This window comes from Salvelinus namaycush, chromosome 36 (genome assembly GCF_016432855.1).
Source record: "Salvelinus namaycush isolate Seneca chromosome 36, SaNama_1.0, whole genome shotgun sequence".
Classification (NCBI taxonomy): domain Eukaryota; kingdom Metazoa; phylum Chordata; class Actinopteri; order Salmoniformes; family Salmonidae; genus Salvelinus; species Salvelinus namaycush.
The window spans coordinates 9,853,058-9,878,830 of NC_052342.1; the positions used below are offsets into that span (position 1 = coordinate 9,853,058).

Consider the following 25,773-nt stretch of genomic DNA (forward strand, 5'->3'; position numbering starts at 1 on the left):
GTAGCTACAATTTTGCTTGTTTGCCTATTACAATTATGTTTGTATGACTTAATTGCTATGGATTGTGGATGTCACTTGAAAGGTGGGCATTTTTTAACACTTTAGGGCGTGGCACGAGCCAACGACACAGACTTTGGCCAATAATCGTGGAAAACGAGATCTTATGTACAGGCCAATAACCAATCAACTGCAAGCAATAGGCTGCTATTCCCTGTGCATGGATTCTGTGCCGCAACTGCAAGCAAGCGAGTATAGGAAGTGCGTTTCTAGTAGGGTTGAAGCAAAACTCTGTAGTTGAAGTAGCGAATTTTGGCGTGGATGAATATTACCAGCGGATAAATTACACAACCATACCATCGTAGTTGTGAGGTCGGGGTCGTACGATAGGCTAGGCTGCAAGCATCCCCGGCGCCATCTGGGAGGGAGAGGTTGTGTAGTTTGCTAGTATTGCCGGGTACGACACGGCGTGGGCTTGCTAAGGTGGGCCTTGGTATCTGATTGACCAGCCAGCTAGCAATCTAGCGACTTCAAATAATATAAAATCAAGTGTTGACCAACACATATAACTTATATATATTTTTTGCTGTGAATACACATTTGACAGCCTTCTGGGCGCATCCTAATTCGAAACTGATTGGGACTATCACGCGCACTACAGTAGCCAAATGGGTGAGTAGCAACACTTTCTGAATCATACGTCATCCAGTTGTCAATTATTGTAAAGATTACACAGACAGACGTGGACATAGTAGCCCACACATGTAAGGGTAGGTGGGTGCGTATCGTAATTAGCCTAACTAACTAAATATGTCCCATGTTTGCAGCCAACTAGAAGACCGCACTTTGTGTCTTGAGTTCTTGATTCATTCGAGTAGGTGGGGTGGATAGAGGAAACGGGAAGCTGTCTGTTCGCTTGCCCATGCAATGGCATTATGTAACACGAGCATTGCTAGACAGAACCTGCATTCTTGACAGCCATATTGCTAACGTTGTATTTTTTTTCAACTCGAGCCTCGTATGGAATTTATTGCATTGAATCATCAACTATTTAGTTAAACACAAATTCTAGCTACTACCACATTACCACATGCATACATGTTGACAGCCGTACTACTTGTTTACTATCATCAGTGTATTGCACTGTTAGTCAGCGCAGACATGTTTGCCATCCATATCACACCGTTATGCAATAGTCCTACACTCACACACTGACGAATCGAGCTGTTCATGGCGCCTTTTATAGTAATTGTGTGCCTGACACTTAGTAAGAAAAATGCATTGACTGAGGATGCTCTCTTTTGGGAGTAATGCATCTACTCCCATTTTAACTCGAATAATTTATTCCCAGTGACTTGCGTTGGATTGTTGAGTAGGTTGTACTCTTGTCTCATCAGGGTTTTTGATTGTTCCAGAATTCTGGGGTATATTTTGTATCTCCATTGCAATACAATGTGCAAGCACATGGTACTAGCCTCCAGAATTTTCCATGATGTGATTCTGCAGAAAGGAGGTCAGATGAACCGATCCATCCACCGACCCATATCTTTATAGGACAGGGTTGGGCATCTTACCCTGAAGAGCAGTGTGGGTGCAGGCTTTTGCTCCAACCAAGCAGTAACACACTTAATTCATTGCATTTATCAATGCTTTGATTGAAGACTGGTGGGTAGAATCATCAATAGGCACAGAAAGCTAGACTTATTAGTTATGGATAATTGACTGGCGCAGTCTTTATGCAAACATTGCCTGTTATGTGTTTCTAACATTTTTCTAACATGTCTTGTGTTACGGTAATGCATCACTCGGGCCTCATTAGCCATAGGGAGGGACCCTGACAGATACCATAATCTGAATGGCAATAAAAATCCATTATATAATGGAGGCCAGGCTGGAAAAAACAACTCGTTTGACTGGTTTTAAAATTGTCACACGGTTTAATCCAAATCCTCACTGCACACATTTGAGACCATCTGCGGGAGGGGGAATGTCATGGTCTTTGCTCTTTCTCGCTCGCTCGCTCGCTCTCTCTCTGTGAGTGTGTGGCTGTCACCTCAGCTCCTCTTCCCCTGGGGCAGCCCATTAGCTGAGCTCTGTAACAGCTCTGGATGTCAAAATCTCTAAATAATTATTAGAGTTGGCCTAGCATACCAGGTGTACTGTTTCGACAGAGAATGTCCATTATAAGGACCCATCAAAGTACAGCCTGTGACCGAGGCAGTTCCCATCATGACTTGAACTCCTATCCATACAATATTATTGTATTGACATGCTCCTGTTTACCCAATGTGTGTTGGTGCAGTCCTAATGGTCTGATACCCACTGCCACATGTCAGCTATGCCTACGGTTGTAGAGCTCCTCAGGGATGAGCTCTACAACTGCTCATGTCCTGATTATACTGGGGCCCACTGCTGTATGACCAATCTGTCACAGTGTTGTCTAGAGCCACCATTTGAGAAGGAGAATGGAGGGCGATGGAACAGTGGAAGTGATGATGCGGGGCACAGCTGTGTGCATCCTTATGCAGGAGGAGCCAGAAGGCGTTGGTTTAAGTCAGTTTGTCTGTCTCTCGACCTTTCAGTCTCTTATTGTGTAATAACGTTACAAAAGTGTTTTTCGGCCTCTTGTTTTGAGACACATTTCTATTCAAATCAAGTCAAATTCTATTGGTTGCGTACACAGATTTGCAGATATTGCAGGTGCAGCAAGATGCTTGTTTTTAGCTCCAACAGTGCAGTAATAATACATAGCAATACAAAACAATACGCACATAATCCAAAAAGTTAAAATGAAGAAATATCAGAATGAGCAATGTCAGTGTCCGGAATATATATAATGGTGCGTATAGACAGTATATGAATATTAAAGGTGTACAGCAGTAGTTATATAGGATTAGCCATGACTAGAATATAGTGCATTCGAAAAGTATTCAGACCCTTTTCCTTTTTCCACATTTTGTTATTACAGCCTTATTCTAAAATAGATTAAAACAATTTCTCTCAAATCTACACAATACCCCATAATGACTAAATGAAAACAGGTTTTTAGAAATGTTAGCAAATTTTTTACAAATAATAAACATACTTTATTTACATAAGTATTCAGACCCTTTGCTATGAGACTCGAAATTGAGCTCAGGTACATCCTGTTTCCATTGATCATCCTTGATGTTTCTGATTAGACATGATTTGGGAAGGAACACACACCTGGTATATAAGGTCCCACAGTTGACAGCGCATGTCAGAGCAAAAACCAAGCCATGAGGTCGAAGGAATTGTCCGTAGAGCTCCGAGACAGGATTGTGTCAAGGCACAGATCTGGGGAAGGGTACCAAAACATTTCTGCAGCATTGAAGATCCCCAAGAACACCGTGGCCTCCATCTTTCTTAAATGGAAGAAATTTGGAACCACCAAGACTCTTCCTAGATCTGGCCGCCCGGACAAACTGAGCAATCGGGGGAGAAGGGCCTTGGTCAGGGAGGTGACCAAGAACCTGATAGGAACTCTGGAGCTCTGTCAGAGTGACTATGTGAAGATGGGAGAACCTTCCAGAAGTACAACCATCTCTGCAGCATTCCACCAATCTGGCCTTTATGGTAGAGTTGCCAGACGGAAGCCACTCGTCAGTAAAAGGCACATGACAGCCCGCTTGGAGTTTGCCAAAAGGCACCTAAAGGACTCTTAGACCATGAGAAACAAGATTCTCTGGTCTGATGAAACCAAGATTGAACTCTTTAGCCTGAATGCCAAGCGTCACATCTAGAGGAAACCTGGCAACATCGCTGAATACTTACGTAAATGTGATATATTTGCAAAAAATTATAAACCTGTTTTTGCTTCGTCGTTACGGGGTATTGTGTGTAGATTGATCAGCGAAAAAACCCCAAATGTAATCCATTCTCGAATAAGGCTGTAACAAAACTGGAAAAAGTCAAGGGGTCTGAATACTTTCCGAATGTCCTGTACATATAAAGTGGGTGAAACAGTATGTAAACATTCTTAAAGTGACCAGTGTTCAATGGCTCGATGTACAGAGGGCAAAGCATTCTCTAAGGTGCAGGGTAGCGTACCGGGTGATAGCCGGCTAGTAACAGTGACTAAGGTTCGGGGCAGGATACTAGGCAGAGGACGGCGACTGTTTAACAGTCAGATTCAGACATTGACAAAATTATGGATGGTGGATTTAGTGTAGCCTGTATGTCTTCTCATATGCCTTTAAACTGTGTGATATTACTTGTGGGTTGCTCTATACTGTATGGCTGAAGGTAGCAACTGTGGTCAAATCTGCCATCCAGCCATTGATAAAAACAGTGTAGGCTACCTAAGACCTAGGAGTAAACTGAGGTCAGGACCACTGCCCATTCATCTTTTCACTTTCCCCCTCACAGCAGATAACCTGAGTGATGCGTTGAAGAAGCTGAAGCTAGCCTCAGCTGACAGCAGCACAGACAGTGTGGAGAGCTGCCTGGACTGCCTGCTCAAAGCACTGGCCCACAACAGTAAGTTTGACCCACACTCCTCAGACTGTGACATTGCTGGAGGGTACCCTTCTGGACCTTATGCACAGTACAGGATGGATGCAAGTTTATGGTGCTTTCAAGACCACTGGGAACTCTGACTAACTTCTTCGGGCTGCAAGCCCGAAGCCAGGCACAATATGACAACAGCCACTTCAAGTGCAGGGCGCGAAATTCAAAATATATTTTTTAGAAATATTTAACTTTCACACAATAACAAGTCCAATACAGCATATGAAAGATAAACATCTTGTGAATCCAGCCAACATGTCTGATTTTTAAAATGTTTTACAGCGAAAACACCACATATATTTATGTTAGCTCACCACCAAATACAAAAAAGGACAGACATTTTTCACAGCACAGGTAGCATGCACAAAGCCAACCTAACTAACCAAGAAACAACTTCATCAGATGACAGTCTTATAACATGTTATACAATAAATCTATGTTTTGTTCGAAAAATGTGCATATTTGAGGTATAAATCAGTTTTACATTGCAGCTACCATCACAGCTACCGTCACAAATAGGACCGAAGCAGCCAGAGTAATTAGACACCAACGTCAAATACCTAAATACTCATCATAAAACATTTCTGAAAAATACATGGTGTACAGCAAATGAAAGACAGGCATCTTGTGATTCCAGCCAATATTTCCGATTTTTTAAGTGTTTTACAGCGAAAACACAATATAGCATTATATTAGCTTACCACAATAGCCAGAAACACAAGCCATTCCCCAGCAGCAAAAGTTAGCGATCGTAACAAACCAGCAAAAGATATATAATTTTTGACTAACCTTGATAAGCTTCATCAGATGACAGTCCTATAACATCAGGTTATACATACACTTATGTTTTGTTCGAAAATGTGCATATTTAGAGCTGAAATCAGTGGTTATACATTGTGCTAACGTAGCATCTTTTTCCCACAACGTCCGGATATTTTTCTGACACACATATTCTGACCAAATAACTGTTCATAAACATAACAAAAAAATACATGTTGTATAGGAAATGATAGATACACTAGTTCTTAATGCAATCGCCGTGTTAGAATTCTAAAAATAACTTCATTACGATATGCAGTTTACGTTATGGCGAGAGCGTGCCCAAAACCTGGCCGCAAACTACTAGTTCACATGTACGACAGATATATGAAATAACATCATAAAATGGGTCCTACTTTTGCTGATCTTCCATCAGAATGTTGTACAAGGGGTCCTTTGTCCAGAACAATCGTTGTTTGGATTTAGAATGTCCTCTTCTCCAGTCAATTAGCACGGAAAGCTAGCAAAGTGGCGCGAAGCTCTCCTTCCTGAACATACGCAGACAAAGCAACACGCCTAACGTCCCGAAAAAATTTCAATAATCTAATAAAACTATATTGAAAAAACATACTTTACGATGATATTGTCACATGTATCAAATAAAATCAAAGCCGGAGATATTAGTCGTCTATAACGACAGCTTATCAGAAGGCAAATCCAGGTCCCTTCGCGCGCTCTCCAGAAAACAGGAAACTGGTGACACGTCATGCAAAGAGCTTTTATTCGACCCCAGATCAAGTTATACACTTCATTTCTTCTCTCACTGCCTGTCGACATCTAGTGGAAGACGTATGAAGTGCATGTATTCTAATAAATATCAAGGACCTTTATAGGCAGGGCCTAGAACAGAGCATCGATTTCAGATTTTCCACTTCCTGTCAGGAAGTTTGCTGCAAAATGAGTTCTGTTTTACTCACAGATATAATTCAAACGGTTTTAGAAACTAGAGAGTGTTTTCTATCCAATAGTAATAATAATATGCATATTGTACGAGCAAGAATTGAGTACGAGGCCGTTTGAAATGGGCACCTTTTATCCGGCTACTCAATACTGCCCCTGCAGCCCAAACAGGTTAAAACAAAATCAAATCATGACGTCAGTGATGTTAAGGTCGAAATGTCAGAGCTCTAGAAAGATGCCTGAGTTTCCGATTTGGAATTCCGACCTGGATGATCGCTCAAAGCAACCCCCCCCCAAGTTCCCAGTTGTTTTGAACGCATTGAAGTCAGAATTCTGACACTTCCAGTAGATTAACGCCACGCTCAAAACATCATTGACACATTAGCCCCCTAATGGGTTATATTTAGTGGATGCTTCTGGATTCTGTACCAGTTCTGATAGGTAAGGGGCTTATGTGTGACTATCAAAACCATAGAAAATCTCCAAAGAAAATGACGGAGAACATATAGTATCTAACTTTCTAGTCACCAGACTCACATTTGTTTTCGTGCAAGGCCCATGTCAGCCAGCCTTATTCACATCTGTCCGTCCTCCTTAGTTTGGGTAACATAACCATCTGCCTGTTTTGGCTCGGCCTAGGTCAGTATCTCGTTGTTTGAGCATTTTATTGGCCTTATTTGTGTTTTTTTAAGTTAATTGAGTTAGCTGGCTATCTGCATCCTCAGCTGTCTTTTAGCTTTGTGTTTACTGTTGTAGCTTTAATGTTTTACTGCACTTGGCAGCACAACCCATCCACTTCCTGTCTCTTGGCATTGGCAAGAGATGGTTCTGAACGTACAGTAGTCTGTTTGGGTGAGGTGCTGACCAAGAAAAAATTAAATAAATGCTCGCACACTTTTTGTGATACCACCTTTAGCCTAATAATAAAAATCAGTGATGGTAATTTATTTGGTTACAATAATAATTTAATGTCTACGCTAGTTTCCAACTGCTAGTCATTTTATTCATGGAGCCTGGCTTGGGATGATCATAAATAACCCAACAAGTTGAGCGACCTGGATGGAATGGAAAAGCATTATCCGCTTCACATTGCCCAGCTCATCCATACGTCCTCTCTACTTGCCTCGTTTTCAAAAGCTTTAGAGAAGGACAGAGGGCAGGGTCTTGGATCTTCTCCTTCAATAGAGAAAGGGAAAGGTGAATCCTAGTCAGTTGTACAACTGAATACATCCAACCGAAATGTGTCTTCCGCATTTAACCCAAACCCTCTGAATCAGACAGGTGTGGAGGGCTGCCTTAATCAGCGTCCGCATCATTTGCGCCTAGGCAGCAGTCGTTGTTGGTTAACTGCCTTGCTCAAGGGCAGAACGCTAGTTTTTTCCACCTTGCCGGCCCAACGTTCCTAATCGCTAGGCTACCTGCTGACTCAGATGGGGCAAGGGGATAGAATGCAAGGATTCATAGAAAGACAAATTGAGAGCCCTTTTTTCCCCAACTGTTCACCTCCTCTCTCCCCTTCTCCTTTCCCCTCCTAGATGCTGACGCCAGTGAGAAGATCCAGGAGATGGGCGTTCTCCCCCTGCTTCCCACCCTGCTGGCCCCACAGTCCTCTTGCACCCCCAAAGTAGCCAACATCATAGCCGAGGTGGCCAAAAATGGTGAGGCACCCTTCGCTTGGTTTCTCCACACCTCATCTCATCCTCCCCAGGAAGCATCATTCTTCTCACTTTTGGTTCCGCCATCTTGTCAGTATCCAATTTTTACACTTTGTTTATTCTCAGGCGATTTAGCCTGCATTTGTATGTATTTCTCATTTAGTTAGCATTATCTTCATTTTCCGTGTTAACCCTTTAAACCCCAATAGAATTACTAGAATGCTGCTGTAGCTTACTGAGAATTTAAGATAAAGCACATTTTTCTCACACATTTCAAACACACAGACATGGCTCAAAAACAAAGAACAAATGACAATTACAAGTTAACTTAGTTTTAAAGAGCACAACCTCTTTAATGACACCACATTCATGTCAGTAGGAATAACACTAATTTTGTCTTCCATTGTGTATAGACACTCACTATCAAAAAATATTAGCACTTTACACAACAACAAACCCTAGAGTATTTCAATTGTAGTAAATTTGACTAAATTACTCACTCAAAATGTACCAATTATAATATATTATACTTAAATATTATTTACATATAAATAAAACATTTATCCAAAATGTGACCATAGGACAATATTCAGAAAGTATTTCACAACCCACACAAAGTAGGCTTTGATTTGACAGCGATTCTTATTCTTGTAAAAATGCAAACGACTCTTCAGAGACTATTTCAACATGTAGATAACCTCTCTCAATAAGGTTTAGTACAGACCAGGCCTGACACAAAATGTAGAAATAGTAGCCTACTTTGAAAACTCACTAACTGCAACCAGTATTAGAGAGAGAAGATTAAAAAAAACTGTTCAGAGACAGTAAAAGATTTGTAGGACAAATTCATATTTCACACTGTCACGTTAGTGTTTGCATTTAGCTTACAACTTGTCATGGAACTGCTGGAAGCACGGCCTCATCATGCAAGGTGTTGCCGAACACGTAGAGCACTCAAAGGAGGTTTCCACACATCTCCCACTCTTTGCCCTGCATCTACTCAGGATGCACACCACACACCCTCTCTCGCGCCCTTCAAACTTCACCTGCTTTCAAATTATGAGTTAAAACTCAATCTACACTCCCTGGTGTCACACTCTTGGATCTCCTCTTCCTGGCACTGTAGCCATATCACAAAGTGAATGCACAAGCTGCATTTTGAATGCCTTCTGGGACCAGCGCCTGCGGTTTCTGTGAAGGGGCTTTTGCAGGGTCCCCCACACAATGTACACATTTATGATGGCAATGTTGAGTATCCCCCAAAACACATACAGTACTTCCACCATTTTCTGCCTGTGCATCCAACATTGTAATAGCTCCTCAGTTGGTCAAGATGGTCAACCCCTCACATTTTCTTGTTGTAATACATTACAAGCTCTGGAACAGATACGTTCCTACCACCTTTATAAACAACTCCAAAACCCCTGCCACTGTCACTTTAGCCCCAGGCTGTGTGGTACAAGGGTGAATAGTGGGACTTTGTGCTCTTCTTTGTCCTCCCTCATGTTCCTCTACCTCCTTCTACTCTCCTCTTCCTCTCTCCCTCCACTCTCCAGTCATCTCTAACTCCTCTTCCTCCCTGCCTTTTGCTGCTGAGCCTTGACTCTCCACGTCAATTCATTCTCTTTCACTGACCTACAGGAACAGAGTGAGAAGAGCAACAAATAGGATACAATTGTAGTCAGGAACATAATGTCTCACACACACTCTTCCTTCCTCTTTCTTTTTCTCAACATACACATACTCTCTTCCTAATAAGGGGTTTCCATAATGGGTGATACAGTTACACGCCTCCCGTTCCACCCACACACACACACACTGTCTCTCTCCTCCAATCAACTCTTGCTTTCTTGCCTGACAGACTAACTGCAGAGTTCGCCAGTGTTAACTGTCCGAGCTTCATAACTAATGAAGCTCGGACAGCTTTCAAATTAATTGCATCGGTAGAAACAGTACAAAACAAGCAACTTGTTAGCTGGCTATGAGAAGAAAAATATCCAACTTATCATATGAGCTCCACTGCGCTGGCATCTAATACCCTAACGCGACAGGAATACGAGGCAATGTATACGACAGGAATACAAGGCAATGTATACGACAGGAATACGAGGCAATGTATAGCCTATGAATATCTGCCCCAAGCAAACATGACAAACCATAAACTAAGCCCAACAGATAAACACAGCCTCAAACATCCACAACACAAAACATATATATGCTGTTTCCTTATTTCACTCACCTCGACATCATCTCTTTTTAAAGTGCAAGCACCTGTGCGAATCCGTATCACCAACCAACATAGATAAAGTCTTTTTCACAGTGAAAAGTCGTGTCTGCTTTGGCGCTGTCATTTTGAGTAATGAATTGAAGAAAAAAATGTTCGTCAAATGACGGCATACCCTGCTTCTGGTTGATGACAACAACCACGCGAATACGACAGCAGGTCGTTAGCAAGATAATATTGCGATATTGACACAGGTATTGTTATAAAAACAAGCCTGTTCGCGGCCGCTATAGTAATTTAAAGAAAGGCAGTCGACGGCCACTTTGGGTTCAAAAGGGTTTATTGAATGGGATGGTGATTTATCTATTTGTGGGCTGATGCTCAAGACTATGGATGAAAATGTTGCGTGTTTTCAATCTTAGATAATCACGTATGGGTGATAGTCTATATATTTTTGCTGTGTAGCCTAGATTGTGGACGTGTCCTTGTTTGTTGTTTGTCCACCCCGCTCCCCATTTGGAAATTCTGCCTTTTCCCGTTCGAACGGCAACAGATGGCTTCAGACTCCTAACAGCAGGCACCATAGGAGACCTGTTTGTTGGTGTTGCCATCTATCTTGCTTTCCTAGACAGTAGTAATTTTCACACATTGGCACAGTGAGTCATTTATTTACTCCATGCCATACTGTGGCTTGACCAAAGGAACATGCACAGCAGTGAGTGGCTGGTTGTTGAGGTTCAGGAACTGTTTGTTAGAGACCATAACATAAAAGGTGAGATTAGGGGATAGATTTATTCATTCTATCAACATAAGACATTAATAACACTCTTATTACCCATAACAGCTAAATAGTGCGCGTGTTAAAGCGTTACGATAGCACGGATGAGATTTGGTCATTTAAAATAAGTTGATGGCTTCTTGACTTCTCCAATTGTAAAGAAGTCACATTTTTCTTGGCCACATATTGGACTCGAGTAGTCTTCCGTTTGCCATGTGACAAATTATAATATGCATGGCCCCTTAACCCAGATGCTGCCGTGTCAGAAGATGCTTGTAGGGTAATTTATGAGTGGGTTTCAGAGAGGCAGGCTCCGAGTTCAACGGAAGTGACCGAGTTGGGGGAGGAAACGGTTGAGATAATGAATGTACTTTTAGCAGCATCTAATGATCGCTGCCTGCTGATGTGCCAGCCTGAGCATTTACACCAACCCGCTGGCATTTTATCTGTCAGTGGCCCTGGAAATATCTATGCCCAGTTCACTGTTGAAGGCTCACTGTGTCAAACCTACTGGACTAAAATAACCTTTTTTTGTTGCATTCCTGAGTAAAATGTATTTGGAAGTTTTTACTATGCGCCTGTTTGTGTCTCTTCACAGTCCACGTTTCATAAGGCGTAGTTTTAAGTTAAGTTTGATTTTACTGCTCGTTTGAGTTACTTGATGTGGAATAGAGTTCCATGTAGTCATGGCTCTATGTAGTACTGTGCGTTTCCCAGAGTCAGTTCTGGTCTTGGGGACTGTGAAGAGACCCCTGGTGCCATGTTTTGCAGGGTATGCATGTGTGTCTGAGCTGGGTGCTAGTTGTTTGAACAGACAGCTCTGTGCTTTCAACATGTCAATAGCTCTCACAAAGACATGTAGTGATGCATTCAATCTCTCCTCTATTTTGAGCCAGGAGAGATTGACATGTTATTGATGTTACCTCTCCGTGTACATTTAAGGGCCAGTCGTGCTGCTCTGGGCCACCTGTAATGTCCCTCTTTTTGGCACTTGACTATATGACTGGACAGTAGTACAGGTGCGACAAAACTAGGGCCTGTAGGACTTGTTTTGTTGATAGTGATGTCAAGAAAGCAGAGTAGCTCTTTATTACGGACAGACCTCTCCCCATCTTAGCTACCGTTGCATAAATATGTTTTGAGCATGACAATTTACAATCCAGGGTTACACCAAGCAACTTGCTCAAATTCCACATTATTCATTACCAGATTTAGTTGAGATTTAGTGAATGATTTGTCCCAAATGCAATGTTTTGTGTTTTATAAATATTTAGGACTATCTTATTACTTGTCACCCATTCTTAAACTGACTGTGGCTCTTTGTTAAGTGTTGCAGTGATTTCACTTGCTGTGGTAGCTGATGTTGAGTCATCAGCATACATATACACACAGGCTTTACTCAGTGCCAGGTCATTAGTAAACATTTTTAATAGTAAGAGGCCTAGACAGCTACCCTGGGGTATGACCACTTTATTTTATTTAACCTTTATTTAACCAGGAAAAGACCATTGAGACCGAGTCTCTTTTTCAAGGGAGACTTGGCCAAGAAGGCCGCAACAATCAATACATTACACAATTAAAACATACAATTCAACAACATGATCCAGCCTAAAAAAGCATTTACACTCCTCTGTAACAGTCTTCCATCAAAATATTTAATTAATTCAATGGCACTAACATATCTAGATACAGCATGGGTTGTAGACTTTTCCATGCCTCTGGTGCACAAGATGAGAAGGCAGTCCTGCCTAATACTGTAAATGTCCTGGGGACTTTAAGTAGCAACCACCTAGAAGATGGTGTATGGTAACTGCTGGTGGTGAAGGAGACCAGACTGTAGCTAAAGAGGGAGTTTACCCAAAATTGCTTTGTAGATGAACACCTACAAATGTAACTTTCTGCACATATAAAGTGAGGTCCAACCTATCATTTTGTGTAATGGTGGGTGAGTGACTTGGCATTTGTAATAAAGCCCAAGGATGCATGATAAACAAAGTCCAGTCTCTGTAAGACAGAGGAGGCTGCATGCATATACAACAAGTATATCATCAATTAGAGAGAGAGAGAAAAGAAGCTTCTTTCTAGCCATAAGTGGGAAGCAAGCCTTATTGCGAAAATAAAACCCCAATTTCAATTTAAGCTTCCTCACAAAATTATCCAAATTAACTTTTAAAGGACAACTTGTCATCCAACCATATATCTAGGTATATGTAGGATTACACTTTCTCAATGGATAAGCCACCATATGTGACAATGCTAACCTTCTCTGGTAACCTGAGCTCTGGTAAAGGTCATGTTGTTTTTTTTACATTCATGATGAGTTTTAGACCATAAAGGGAGACCTGCAGTGACTGAAAAGCAGTCTGGAGCTCTTCAACAGCATGAACCAGAGAAGGAGCACATGAATATATGACTGTATCATCTGCAACTTTGCTGGTTGCTTCCCATTTCCCAAATCATTAATAAAATTGAGGACAACACAGGAGCTAAAATTTAACCCTGGGGCACACCTCTATTAATCTTAAGAAAGCTAGACTTGTGATTGTCAGCATGTACACATTGTGTTCCGTCAGAATGATAGTTCCTAAACCAATTTACTGCCCCTTCACTGAGACCAATGTTACTGAGTCTAGCTAGCAACAATTCATTGTCAACTGAATCAAATGCCTTTGATAAATCAACAAACAGAGCAGCACAATGTGGCTTTTTATCAAGTGCATGATGTAATTTGCCACTACCATAGCTGCAGTTGTGGTGCTGTGCCCCGATCTAAAGCCAGACTGAACCCTGCATGTTCTTTTCAATTAAGAAGTTTCTTTTAACTGTGAGTTCTAAGGATTCAGACTTTGGCCAGGATAGGGAGTTTGGAGATAGATGCACGTTCACTAAAAGCAGACGAAATGTCAAAAAGTTCCGTAACAGTCAGTAGAAACATGTCAAACAATGTATTGAATCAATCTTTAGGATGTTTTTAACATAAATCTTCAATAATGTTTCAACCGGAGAATTCCTTTGTCTTCAGAAATGCGATAGAACAGAACTCGCTCTCACATGAACGCGCATGGTCAGCGCATGTTCAGCTCATGATAGACCTTACTCAATCCCCTCTCCTTCGGCCCCACTTTACAGTAGAAGCATCAGACAAGGTTCTAAAGACTGTTGACATCTAGTGGACGCCGTAGGAAGTGCAAACTGACCCATATCCCACTGTGTATTCGATAGGCGATGAGTTGAAAACCTACAAACCTCAGATTTCCCACTTCCTGGTTGGATTTTTTTCTCAGGCTTTTGCCTGTCATATGAGTTCTGTTATACTCACAGACATCATTCAAACAGTTTTAGAAACTTCAGAGTGTTTTCTATCCAATACTAATAATAATATGCATATATTAGCAACTAGGACTGAGGAGCAGGCAGTTTACTCTGGGCACCTCTAGGCACCTTTTCATCCAAGCTACTCAATACTGCCCCTGCAGCCATAAGAAGTTTTAAGAACAAATTCTTATTTACAATGATGGCCTACACCGGCCAAACTCGGAATACGCTGGGCCAATTGTGCGCCGCCCTATGGGACTTCCAATCACGGCCGGTTGTGATACAGTCTGGAATCGGTTGTTTGTAGTGACGCCTCTAGCATTGAGATGCAGTGTCTTTGACCACTGCACCACTTGGGAGCCCCTATAGAATTGGTCAAGGGACTAAAGTTGAAAATGTGAGCCACATGTTCAGTAATAATATCATCTGCTATCTTTAAGAGACAGGGATCCAGGTTGTCTGGACCTGCAGACTTTTTAGTGTCTATTGCCTTTAGTGCTTTATAGACCTCAGTATAAGAAATAGGCTCAACGTTAAAATGGTTCACATGAGAGCCTGTATCATAGTTTACTGTAACAGAGCTTATGTTAGAGACATGGGCCCCACCATTATAAAAAAAAAACTGAACCATCAGATATGAAGTGCTTGTTAAAAACCCCTACAATATGGGCTTTATCCTTCACTTCATTAGAATCCATCATTAAATGGTCAGGAAGGCCAGAGGATACATTAGAACCTGACACTGATTTGATTAGCTTCCAGAACCTCTTAGGGTTGTTTTAGGTTCTCTGTGACTGCATTTAGATACAGTACCAGTCAAAAGTTTGGACACCTACTACTCATTCAAGGGTTTTTCTTTATTTGGACTATTTTCTACATTGTAGAATATTAGTGAAGATGTCAAAACTATGAAATAACACATGGAATCATGTAGTAACCAAACAAAGTGTAAAATATATTTAAAAATGTTCAAAGTAGCCACCCTTTGCCTTGATGACAGCTTTGCACACGCTGGCATTCTCGCAACCAGCTTCATGAGGAATGCTTTTCCAGCATGAGGAATGCTTTTCCAGATTTCCCACATATACTGAGTAATATGATAGTCCCACTAAGCGCAAACCAGATGGGATGGCATATCGCTGCAGAATGCTGTGATAGCCATGCTGGTTAAGTGTGCCTTGATTTCTAAATGAAATCACTGACAGTGCCACCAGCACCCCCACACTGTCACAACTCCTCTTCCATGCTTCACTGTGGGAACCACACATGCGGAGATCATCCGTTCACCTACTCTGTGTTTCACAAAGACATGCTGGTTGGAACCAAAAACCTCAAATTTGGACCAAAGGACAGGTTTCCACCGGTCTCATGTTTCTTGGCGCAAGCAAGTCTCTTCTTATTGGTGTTCTTTAGTAGTGGTTTCTTTGCAGCAATTCAACCATGCAGGCCTGATTCACGCAGTCTCTTCTGAACAGTTGATGTTGAGATGTGTCTGTTACTTGAACTCTGAAGCATTTATTTGGGATGCAATCTGAGGTGCAGTTAACTCTAATGAACTTATCCTCGGCAGCAGAGGTAAATCTGGGTCTTATTTTCCTGTGGCGGTCCTCATGAGAGCCAGTTTCATTATAGCGCTTGATGGTTTTTGCGACTGAACTTGAAGAAACTTTCAATGTTCCGTATTGACTGACCTTCATGTCTTAAAGTAATGGACTGTTGTTTCTCTTTGCTTACTTGAGCTGTTCTTGAAATAATATGGACTTGGTCTTTTACCAAATAGGGCTATCTTCTGTATACCACTCCTACCTTGTCACAACACATTGATTGGCTCAAACACATTAAGGTAAGACATTCCACAAATTAACTTTTAACAAGGCACACCTGTTAATTGAAATGCATTCCAGGTAACTACCTCATGAAGCTGGTTGAGAGAATGCCAAGTGTTCAAAGCTGTCATCAAGGCAAAGGGTGGCTACTTTGAAGAATGTCAAATATATTTTGATTTGTTTAACACCTATTTGGTTACTACATATGTGTTATTTCATAGTTTGTCTTCACTATTATTCTACAATGTCAAATAGTAAAAGTAAGAAAAACCCTGGAATGAGTAGGTGTATCCAAACTTTTGACTGGTACTGTAGAAATCTGATTTGGACTTCCTGATCAATCCTGTAATTTTGTTTCTTAGCACTCTGAAGGAGGCCCAGTAAACAGGAGCATTTGTATGTCTAGCTTGAGCCCAAGATATGTTTTTTTCTAATTAATCCTGCCAAGTTATCTGAAAACCAGGGATTGTCCCTTACACTGATTCTAAATGTCTTCCAAGTCTAGGTCCAAAAGGTTTCTACCCCCAAGCCATAAGGCTCCTGAACAGCTAATCAACAAATGCCTACCCAGACTACTTGTATCGCCCCCCCCCCCCCCCTCTAGCTGCTGCTATTCTGTTTATTATCTATGCATAGTCACTTTAACTCTACCTAAATGTACAAATTACCTCGACTAAACGGTGCCCCCGCACATTGACTCTGTACCGGTACCCCTGTATACAGCCTCGCAATTGTTATTTACTGCTGCTCTTTAATTATTTGTCACATCTATTTTTTACTTAACACGTATTTTTCTAAACTGCATTGTTGGTTAAGGGCTTGTAAGTAAGCATTTCACTGTAAGGTGTACACCTGTTGTATTCCGCGCATGTGACAAATATGTGACGTGACAACCCCTCTACTCATTTGGTCAGTTCTAAAAACCCTGTACCCATCAATAGAAATTTGAAACAGATTTCTTTAGCCAAGTTTCTGATAAAAAACCAATATGTCGTATTGGCCCATATTCTAATCATGTCTATTTTTGGAAATAGACTGACATTAACATGCAAGAGGCCAAAACCTGCTGTTTTTAAAATCATAGGGAGTCGGTCGATTGCATGGTATCTAACCTGCCCAGGTTTTGGTCGCACATTACCAGAGATCAACAATAAAAACCTAACAATACATCTCAGTTGCCCAATGCGTGAGGACTTAGCAGAGCCAGCACCATTGTCAATGAAACGAGCTGAGTCTTTCGACACAGAAAAAAAGTAATTCAAGAGTTTGCGATTTTGGAAGTGTGTTATCATGTGTAGCCCCACTTGCGTTTGAGAGTGGTACAAATGCAGTTACAGAGCGAGACCAAGTTCCTGGTGGTATTAACATGGTCTCGTTGGAGTGTTTGCAAATTGTAGGGCATAAGGCGACGATAACTCACACCCATTGATCACTCAGCCTATTTAATCCAGGAAGGCATTGAGTAAAGGGCAAGCACAGTAATAGATACATAATGCTGGTTTAGAGGTCTTTCAGCACAGGTGACGACCAGTAGACGTTGTGTACAACGACATAGATTTTCACACGGTGCATCAGGTTTTCCAATCTGTCAACTGCTTCTACGCTCCTAGCCTTCAGTGCGCACCTGCACTCGAGTAGCAGGCCTTGTGCTCAGACAGACTCTCATGACTCTGTTCGCTCCAACTCCAAAAAGGTGTAGGCTACAGTTACGAGCAGCTCGAGGAGGAAAAAAGTCTTTCTCAATCAGACATTTGTACAAACACATTTTGTAAAATAGAGACAGATCTAAAAATAATAGTTATATACAGCATCCACCTTCACATCAAGTGTCTACTTTTGTAGACATGATCGGGTCATTAAAACATCTCTTAACTCAGATCTCAAGGATCAGACATACAAACGGAAAGACTGATTGGCAGCCATCTTGGATTATGTTGGAGAGACTTCTATTAAAGAACACCCTCTGTGTTCTCTTAGACAGGTAACTCTTGATCCATGATATGGCAGAGGATGTAAGCCATAACACACGTTTTTTTTCAACAGTAGAAAAAAGATTGGTTTTGATAATATCAAAAGCTGTATTGAAGTCGAACAAAACAGCTCCCACAATCTTCTTAGCAATTTCTTACACAAAAGCAATGATTGGCTGAAAGTGCCATACATGTTGAGTCCCCTTCCCTACAAGCATGCTGAAATTCAGTAGTTAATCTGTTTAATGTGAAATAGCATTGTATCTGGTCAAACACAGTTTTGTTCAAAGGTTTACTAAAGCATGGTAGCCAGCTGATTGGTCAGCTGTTTGAAACATTAAAGTGTGCTTTGCTGTTCTTTGGTAGCATAATTAATTTAGCTTCCTTCCAGGCCTGAGGGCACACACTTTCCTGTAGGTTTAGATTGAAACAATGGCAAATAGGAGTGGTTAACTTTCAAAGAGAAGTTACGTTTCAACTGATCAATTGATTCAACAGGTACAGCAACCTCAAGTAGATTTGGAAAATATCAGGGAGTGGGTTTGCCGGAACAAATTTGTTTTAAACGCCAAGAAAACCAATGTTAAGTTGGTCTGTTCCACCAGGAAAAGGTCAACATAGCATGGGATACAATTAAGTATGGGAGGAGTACAAATTGAGGAAGTGGCAGAAACCAAACTACTAGGAGTGCAGCTAGACACCTGCTTATCATGGTCGTCTCTAATAACTAATTATATATATAAAAATGTAACTGCATGCATGATCAGAAAGATAGCTAAATATTTACCAGGAAAGATGAAGCAAATAACCCAAGCATTACTTGAAAGTCAGGTGAACTACTGTTCTGGGGAAATGCATCAGCAAGTGAAATTAGGAGGCTGCAGAATGCACAGAACAAAGCAGCAAGGAGTGTGGAGGTGGAGATATGATTTATTTTTGTTGTAGTCATGCTCAGTGCTCTTGGTTTGTTATCAATCAACAAGATATTAAAAAACATGCTCATTTTATTTCATAATATACACCGTTTGAAACGGCCAAACTCTCTACGCAACAGTATTCAGTTGGTAAGAAACATTCAGTAAATAATAGGAATAGATTTTCCACCATCTGTGTTATCCAGACAGAAAAGAGAAATAGGCTAAATAACAATTTGATTTAGAGCAATAAAGAAATGTAATAATTTATCTGAGCAAACCAGAAACCTTTCAATATATAAATTCAAACAATGCATAGGAAAGTTGTGCTGGACTGTTAAATTAATCTATATTTTTAGACTATTTATCTGGTCAATATGTCTTATGTGATTGTATTTTAATGTTTAAGTCATCAAAGAGATCCTAATAAAATCAAATCAATCATCAGGTGAGTGGAACTGGGTGTTTTATTGCTGTTAGCGATATCTCTGAAAATGATCCGTTATGCATGTGCAACATTGTTGTATTTAAACTTTAGATCACTAGTTACTTTGTGTGCTAAAAATGATCAAGATGTTTGCAAGGGGAAGTAATAGCTGTACATTTCGATTGGGAAATGCATAGCCTGTTTTAAAAAAATGTATTCTTATGATTAGGGCTTATGTCAGAGTGAATGGGTTGCTCATTCTTCATCCTCATGCTGTGTGTGACGGTCTTTATCAGCCTGTGTGTTTTACAAAAAGTGCCCAGTCCTATATGACGTGCACTAGTATTACGGTCGCTATCCTTTCAGCATTACGAGCCCGTCACATCCTTTGTCTCTGTTGCTTTTGATCAAGGTTTTTTTCCAGATCAAAAGGGGGTTTAGGTGGTGGGCGTGGCTGGATTGTAGAGAGAATATTAGAGGCCCACATCTTGGCGGCGTAAAGACATTTTTGCAATGAGGTCCTTTATCTACTTCCGCAGAGTCGGGTCAACTTTTGGATAACATTTTTAGGTCTCTGCGTGCAGTGACGAAGTCTATGGGTATATTGTGCAAACACTAGTTAGCATTGGCTACCTTCATGCCAATTTTCTCCATGGAGCTGAGAAAATGTTGCTGTTTTATAGCAAATTTCCTGCAATTCTATGCATTTTGCCATGGCTAATGCTGTGTTTGGATCAAAAAAATCTACCTTACTGTCTAGCTTTTTATTTGATTGTTTTCAAATAAAAGATGGACCTCTTTTCTACGTACTTTGTATCTAGTTTAAGTTCACATTGAAAGCGATTTTCAATCCTGAAAATGTGTCAAAGGCATCCCAAGAAAATCCCTGGATAGTGTGATGGTGTTAGGTTACCATACTGTGTTGGTAGTGTTATGATGGATGGTCAGTCATTGCATCCATAGCTATGAATTAGTGGTTACATTTCTGAAGCCCCTTCCCACCGAAACAAGGGCATGGAAATGCTTGGTTTAAACTTCTGATTACAGCTTCATATTGTTGCTTCAAAGGTTGTATCATTTCAGTCAGTAGTTTTGAAAGTAGTGCTCAAGGCAAAACGAGTCCCTGGAGTTTTTTTAAAATATTTATTTTGGCAGTTTATATGTACAATATTTAAATACTTAGGATCCTGGACTGCGTCTTTAATCGAGACCGCACGGCACCACCTTTCTTTATGGTCCATTCGGAGTGGTAGGAGGGGGAAGTTTCACCTAGACACTGATCATGGGTCATTTTGTGGATTTTGGCCAAAATGGAAACCATTTATATCTGTGTCCAGAATGTAAGGAAGTTGGAGGCAGTTGCACAAGCCAATTCTAATTAGCGTTAGGGTAATGACTGGAAGTCTATTGTATCGGCTAGCATGCAGAAGAGAGCGCAATGACTGGAAGTCTCTGGGTAACGCTAGTTAGTGTCCCGAACCAGCTCGTAGCCCGTCAAAAAAAAGAGAACGTGAAGATCAAGGAATAACAAATATATTTATTAACTAAAGTAAACTATAAACAAGTAACAATGGTGTATTGTAAGTGAGTGGTTGCGTACAACCTTTGCGCAAAGCAACCTTTAAGAGGAACGATGATAACGAGAACAGAAGGGAACAGACAGGAGTGACAGGACAGCAAAATAAACAGAGGCCCGTCACGTGACTCTTCTAATGTGGGGTCAGCCCGTGGCTCCTTGATTAGATCAGAGCAGGGCACAGAAACCAGAATAACAGGGTAAGTATTGACAGATTTCTTTGTAACATCGTCATTAGCCGGTGCAGTGACCAGGTCACCACAGCTCACGGAATGCAACGCTCAGAACACCTCTGGGAAACTGTGAGCTCTCATCGGGAATCCCTACAAGTGACGGTTTAGAGGAACCCACTAGAGATGGACACGACAGGCCATACACGCTCACCAGCCAAGTTATTCACAAGGATAACATCGATACCCTCAATAGGCAACGAAGGACGCATCCCTACAACATCCTCGCCTTTTACCAGTTCAGAATTCAACAGAACTGACAGTGTTCAAACCGATTCCTCTAATTAAGACACTATTCCGAATCAGTCTCAGCAGAGAAGGGTAACTGACTCAGACACAGACTCAGAGGCACCTGTTTCACTCAGGATCTTCACTGGCACTGGGTCGTTACTTCTTAAGAGACACAAAACCCTCCGTAACGAAAGGTAAACAATCTGGGTCAGTTGGGACTTTCACATGCCCCTGGGCATGAAACAGTGTGACAGGACTGAACAAATGTGGGACAGGCACTGCTAACGCCGTAGGCTTAGGTTTAACATTAGCGCGAGTACTGAATTTACCCTTAGCCCCGAGAACAGGACATTCGTTTTTCCAATGACCTGAACCATGACAGTAGTTACTCTTGACTAAAGTCAACTTTACCACGGGAGCCAGGCTCAACATTCGATGAAACTCTGCCCATAAACCAGTGGGCGAGCACCAAATCTCGCCAAACGTCCCTACTCACTCCGAATATGGGGCTCTGCAAAGACACTTTTCTGAGTCAAAACATACTCATCCGCCAAAACCGCAGCTTCAGAGACGGTCTTCACTTTTCGTTCATGTACGTGGCTATAGGATCAGGGGTTGTATCCTTAAATTGCTCTAGCATAATCAGATCACACAGCTCATGGAAAGTCATAACCGCAGAAGCGGTACACCAGCAATTAAACTGAAGATAACTCACGCAAACTCAACATAAGTCTGTATCAGCCTTTTTTAAAGTTCTAAATCGTTGGCGGTAAGCATCAGGAACCAATTCGTAAATCTGTAACAGCCATTTTAACCTTAGTAGAGCTGACACTGTCGGCTACACTAAGAGCTAAATATGCTTCCTGCGCTTTACCAGTCAACACTAACATTAAAGTGCTATCAGAATCAGGCCAACTCCTAGCGTCAGCAACACGCTCAAGCAATGAAAAGAACATCTCAGGGTCCTTCTCATTACATTTTGGCAACAGATGTGTCTGGGACTTGACCGAGAGAGGAGCGACCTCTACAGTAAGTAAATCTGGGTCACTTTCCCAGAGCAAACTCCAGAGAGCTTTCCTTCCCTAACCAACTCTAGCCACCCTTGTTGCAGCTTGATTTTTGCACTCTCCAAATTCTGTTTAAATTCCAATTGCTTTTCATACTTAACACGATCATGCTCGAGTTTAACTTGTTTTAACACCCACTCCCAAATCCACTCATGCTCTAGTTTAGCTTGCTCATGCGCTAGTTGTAACAGAAGCAGTTCTTTCTGTTGTTCAAAAGACGGACTACTAGGGCTAACAGAGCGGCCATTAGCCCTAGTGAGATCGGAGCGGCCATTAACTTCTAGTATACCACACTCCATCAGGTTGGCATTCAAGATCAACCTAACAGAATTAAAGACGTTTATCACTCATTTCAACCTGGTCGTGATCAGCGATCTTCAACAGCTGTTCTTTAGTACATCATGCTAACAGTTCCTCTGATGGAACACGTATGAACTAGTGTACATTACACATCAGTCACTACTAAAAATAATCTCACTCTTCCCCTCTGCTGAACACACTAGACCACAACAAGAGAAGCACCAATCACACTGGGCCCCACAGGAGAGAGATCAGATATAAGGAACTTCCCCCAAATCCTACAATAACTCCACCCTAGTCTTCGTGCAGATTCACAGTGGGTAATTATGCACTGTAGCCCGTTGTCATGGAAAATCCCACTGGCATGGAAAAACACCCCAGCTCACTGGCTGTTTCCCCCCAAGCCACGGATGTGCCCACGAGACCACTGCTCAGTCCACAGACACCACACAAAAATAAACAAAATAACCATGCCCAACGTATTCCAAAGTGGAACACGTCGCTAAGCCTAACAGGGGAAAAGACAGGCTATAGCTCCGGGTAGCAAATGGCACTACCCTGCCCAAATCTCCCACTGAGGTACACAGCAGATTGTACTCTCCTCAGACCGATGTCCCAACTGCAAGTAGAGCAAGAGTTTCCAATCTGGGCAGGGACCTGGAAACTAACCAATGTTACTCTATCCACCGCAGTGGTAAGTTTACAAAAAAAACAAAGGCAACCAACACTGGGCCTACTGAGCAGCGCAAAAAAAAAAAAAAACTCACAAAATATAAACAAGGCACTATACCGCACACCTATGACTTTGCAGTGAATACCAACCAAAGTGCATCCCAAATAGCATTAACCCATCATAATGCAACAAAATAATATCCACCAAAATGTCTAGGAACCAACCTTATAATCCCAGATGAGCCCCCACTTGTCACGAACAGGCTCCTAAAAAAGGAGACAACGTGGAGCTCAAGGAATAACAAAATATATTTATTAACTAAAGTAACCTATAAACAAGTAACAATGGTGTAAGTGAGTGGTTGCATACATTGATGTGATAATGAGGGGCCAAAACAGACACAAAATGCCACAGCCAAAATCCAACAGTGTGTCTGCATGGCGAGAGCCTCATTAATGAATGGGAAGGTGTATTTATCGCCAGGACATACCCGAACCCAGGTGTGTCCCATTTCGCTGACGATCCTCCCGGCTCCGCCCACCAACATCCTAATAAGGAAAACAAGAGCAATGAGAAAGAATTCGGCAGACAGAGTGGGAGGGTCGTCACATTACCAATTGCACTAGCGCTAGTTAGCAGCTTCCTTCAAACTGCACACAGAGCCATAAAAGTGCTATCCACAAGTTCATCTGACTCTGGGAAAGTAGATAAAGGGCCTCATTGCCAAAATCCTGAAGTATCCCTTTAAGATTAGGATTGTGGTTAGGATTGTGGGGAAGGGAAGCAGATCCTAGATCTGTACCTAGGGGAAACTTCACTCTCAAGCTTAACTGCTATTCCTGCCTGTGCTTCGTCTCCCCTCCAGAGTTCATGCGTAGCCCCTGTGTGGAGGCGGGCCTCATCCCCCCCCTTGTGCAGCTGCTCCACTCCAAGGACCACGAGGTGCTGCTGCAGACAGGCCGTGCCCTAGGCAACATCTGCTACGACAGCCGTAAGTACACCCTGTCATAGGTTTCCCTTACACTTTTCTCACCGGGTGGAAAAGGACCCGGGATCGGTGTCAATGGGTTCCACCATCAACATTTTCACACAAAAATAAATAAATAATTATATACATTTTTTTACATGGGGAGGTCACTTTATTAGGAGGGGGGTTATCTTGCCTAGGTGTAATTGTAGAGGAAGTATTGAAGTGCCTTTACTTGACAACTGTCCCCCCCTCTGCTCTCCCTGAGGAGGTGCCTTACATCTTGGGGAATACTGGTGTCAGCAGAATCCGAACCGGCTATTAACAATATCTGCTCTTTTTTTTAAAAATAATTATTTTTATTTTTTATAAATTTTATCCCATTTTCTCCCCAATTTTCGTGGTATCCAATCGCTAGTAATTACTATCTTGTCTCATCGCTACAACTCCCGTACGGGCTCGGGAGAGACGAAGGTCGAAAGCCATGCGTCCTCCGAAGCACAACCCAACCAAGCCGCACTGCTTCTTAACACAGCGCGCCTCCAACCCGGAAGCCAGCCGCACCAATGTGTCGGAGGAAACACCGTGTACCTGGCCCCCTTGGTTAGCGCGCACTGCGCCCGGCCCGCCACAGGAGTCGCTGGAGCGCGATGAGACAAGGATATCCCTACCGGCCAAACCCTCCCTAACCCGGACGACGCTATGCCAATTGTGCGTCGCCCCACGGACCTCCCGGTCGCGGCCGGCTGCGACAGAGCCTGGGCGCGAACCCAGAGACTCTGGTGGCGCAGTTAGCACTGCGATGCAGTGCCCTAGACCACTGCGCCACCCGGGAGGCCCAATATCTGCTCTTTTGTATGGCATTGATATGTTGAAAATCGGTTTAGTCTTAGGTCATCATAATGGGATATAGACTAGCCTGTTTCACAAGTGGGAAATACTCTGGTGATAATTTGGAATACTCTGGCCATAAAGGGCCAAAAGTATCTGAAAATACTGGCTCTCTACTGTGAGATGACTATAGTATTCCATGGTTCTACCCGAAAGTCAATGTGAAATCCATCATTTTTCATCTGAGTAGCAAAAGCTTCGCTAAGCAGCTCCAATATAACACTATTCAGGTATTCTGTTCTGTCCATTTTAATAGGCGCCAGGGTGACTGCCCATCCCCTGTCAGTCTGGGGAACTAGTCAGCCCTGAGTTCCTGCTGAGAGCAGCACTTCTTTCCCCAGACAGACTTTGAAGGTGAGGGTGTCCGTCACACAAAGATAAAACTGCTTACAACCACTTCCCCCAATGCCTCTAGAACGGGTGTCAAACATACAGATCCGGCCCATAAGGGTGTTCTTTCTGGTTTGAGTAAAACACATTTTT

The 25,773-nt window shown here is 42.1% G+C and overlaps 1 protein-coding gene across 1 annotated transcript in view; it reads left to right on the forward strand.

Annotated features, from left to right (window-relative positions):
* The first annotated feature begins 260 nt into the window (after positions 1 to 260).
* The window catches only part of LOC120030658 (rap1 GTPase-GDP dissociation stimulator 1-like), a 57,964-nt gene continuing 32,451 nt past the window's right edge, over positions 261 to 25,773 (forward strand). The window contains exons 1-4 of the mRNA XM_038976096.1: positions 261 to 669; positions 4,387 to 4,497; positions 7,782 to 7,904; positions 24,298 to 24,423. Of these exons, the coding sequence (XP_038832024.1) occupies positions 666 to 669; positions 4,387 to 4,497; positions 7,782 to 7,904; positions 24,298 to 24,423 (364 nt within the window). The 5' untranslated portion in view covers positions 261 to 665. The remainder of the gene's footprint in view (positions 670 to 4,386; positions 4,498 to 7,781; positions 7,905 to 24,297; positions 24,424 to 25,773) is intronic.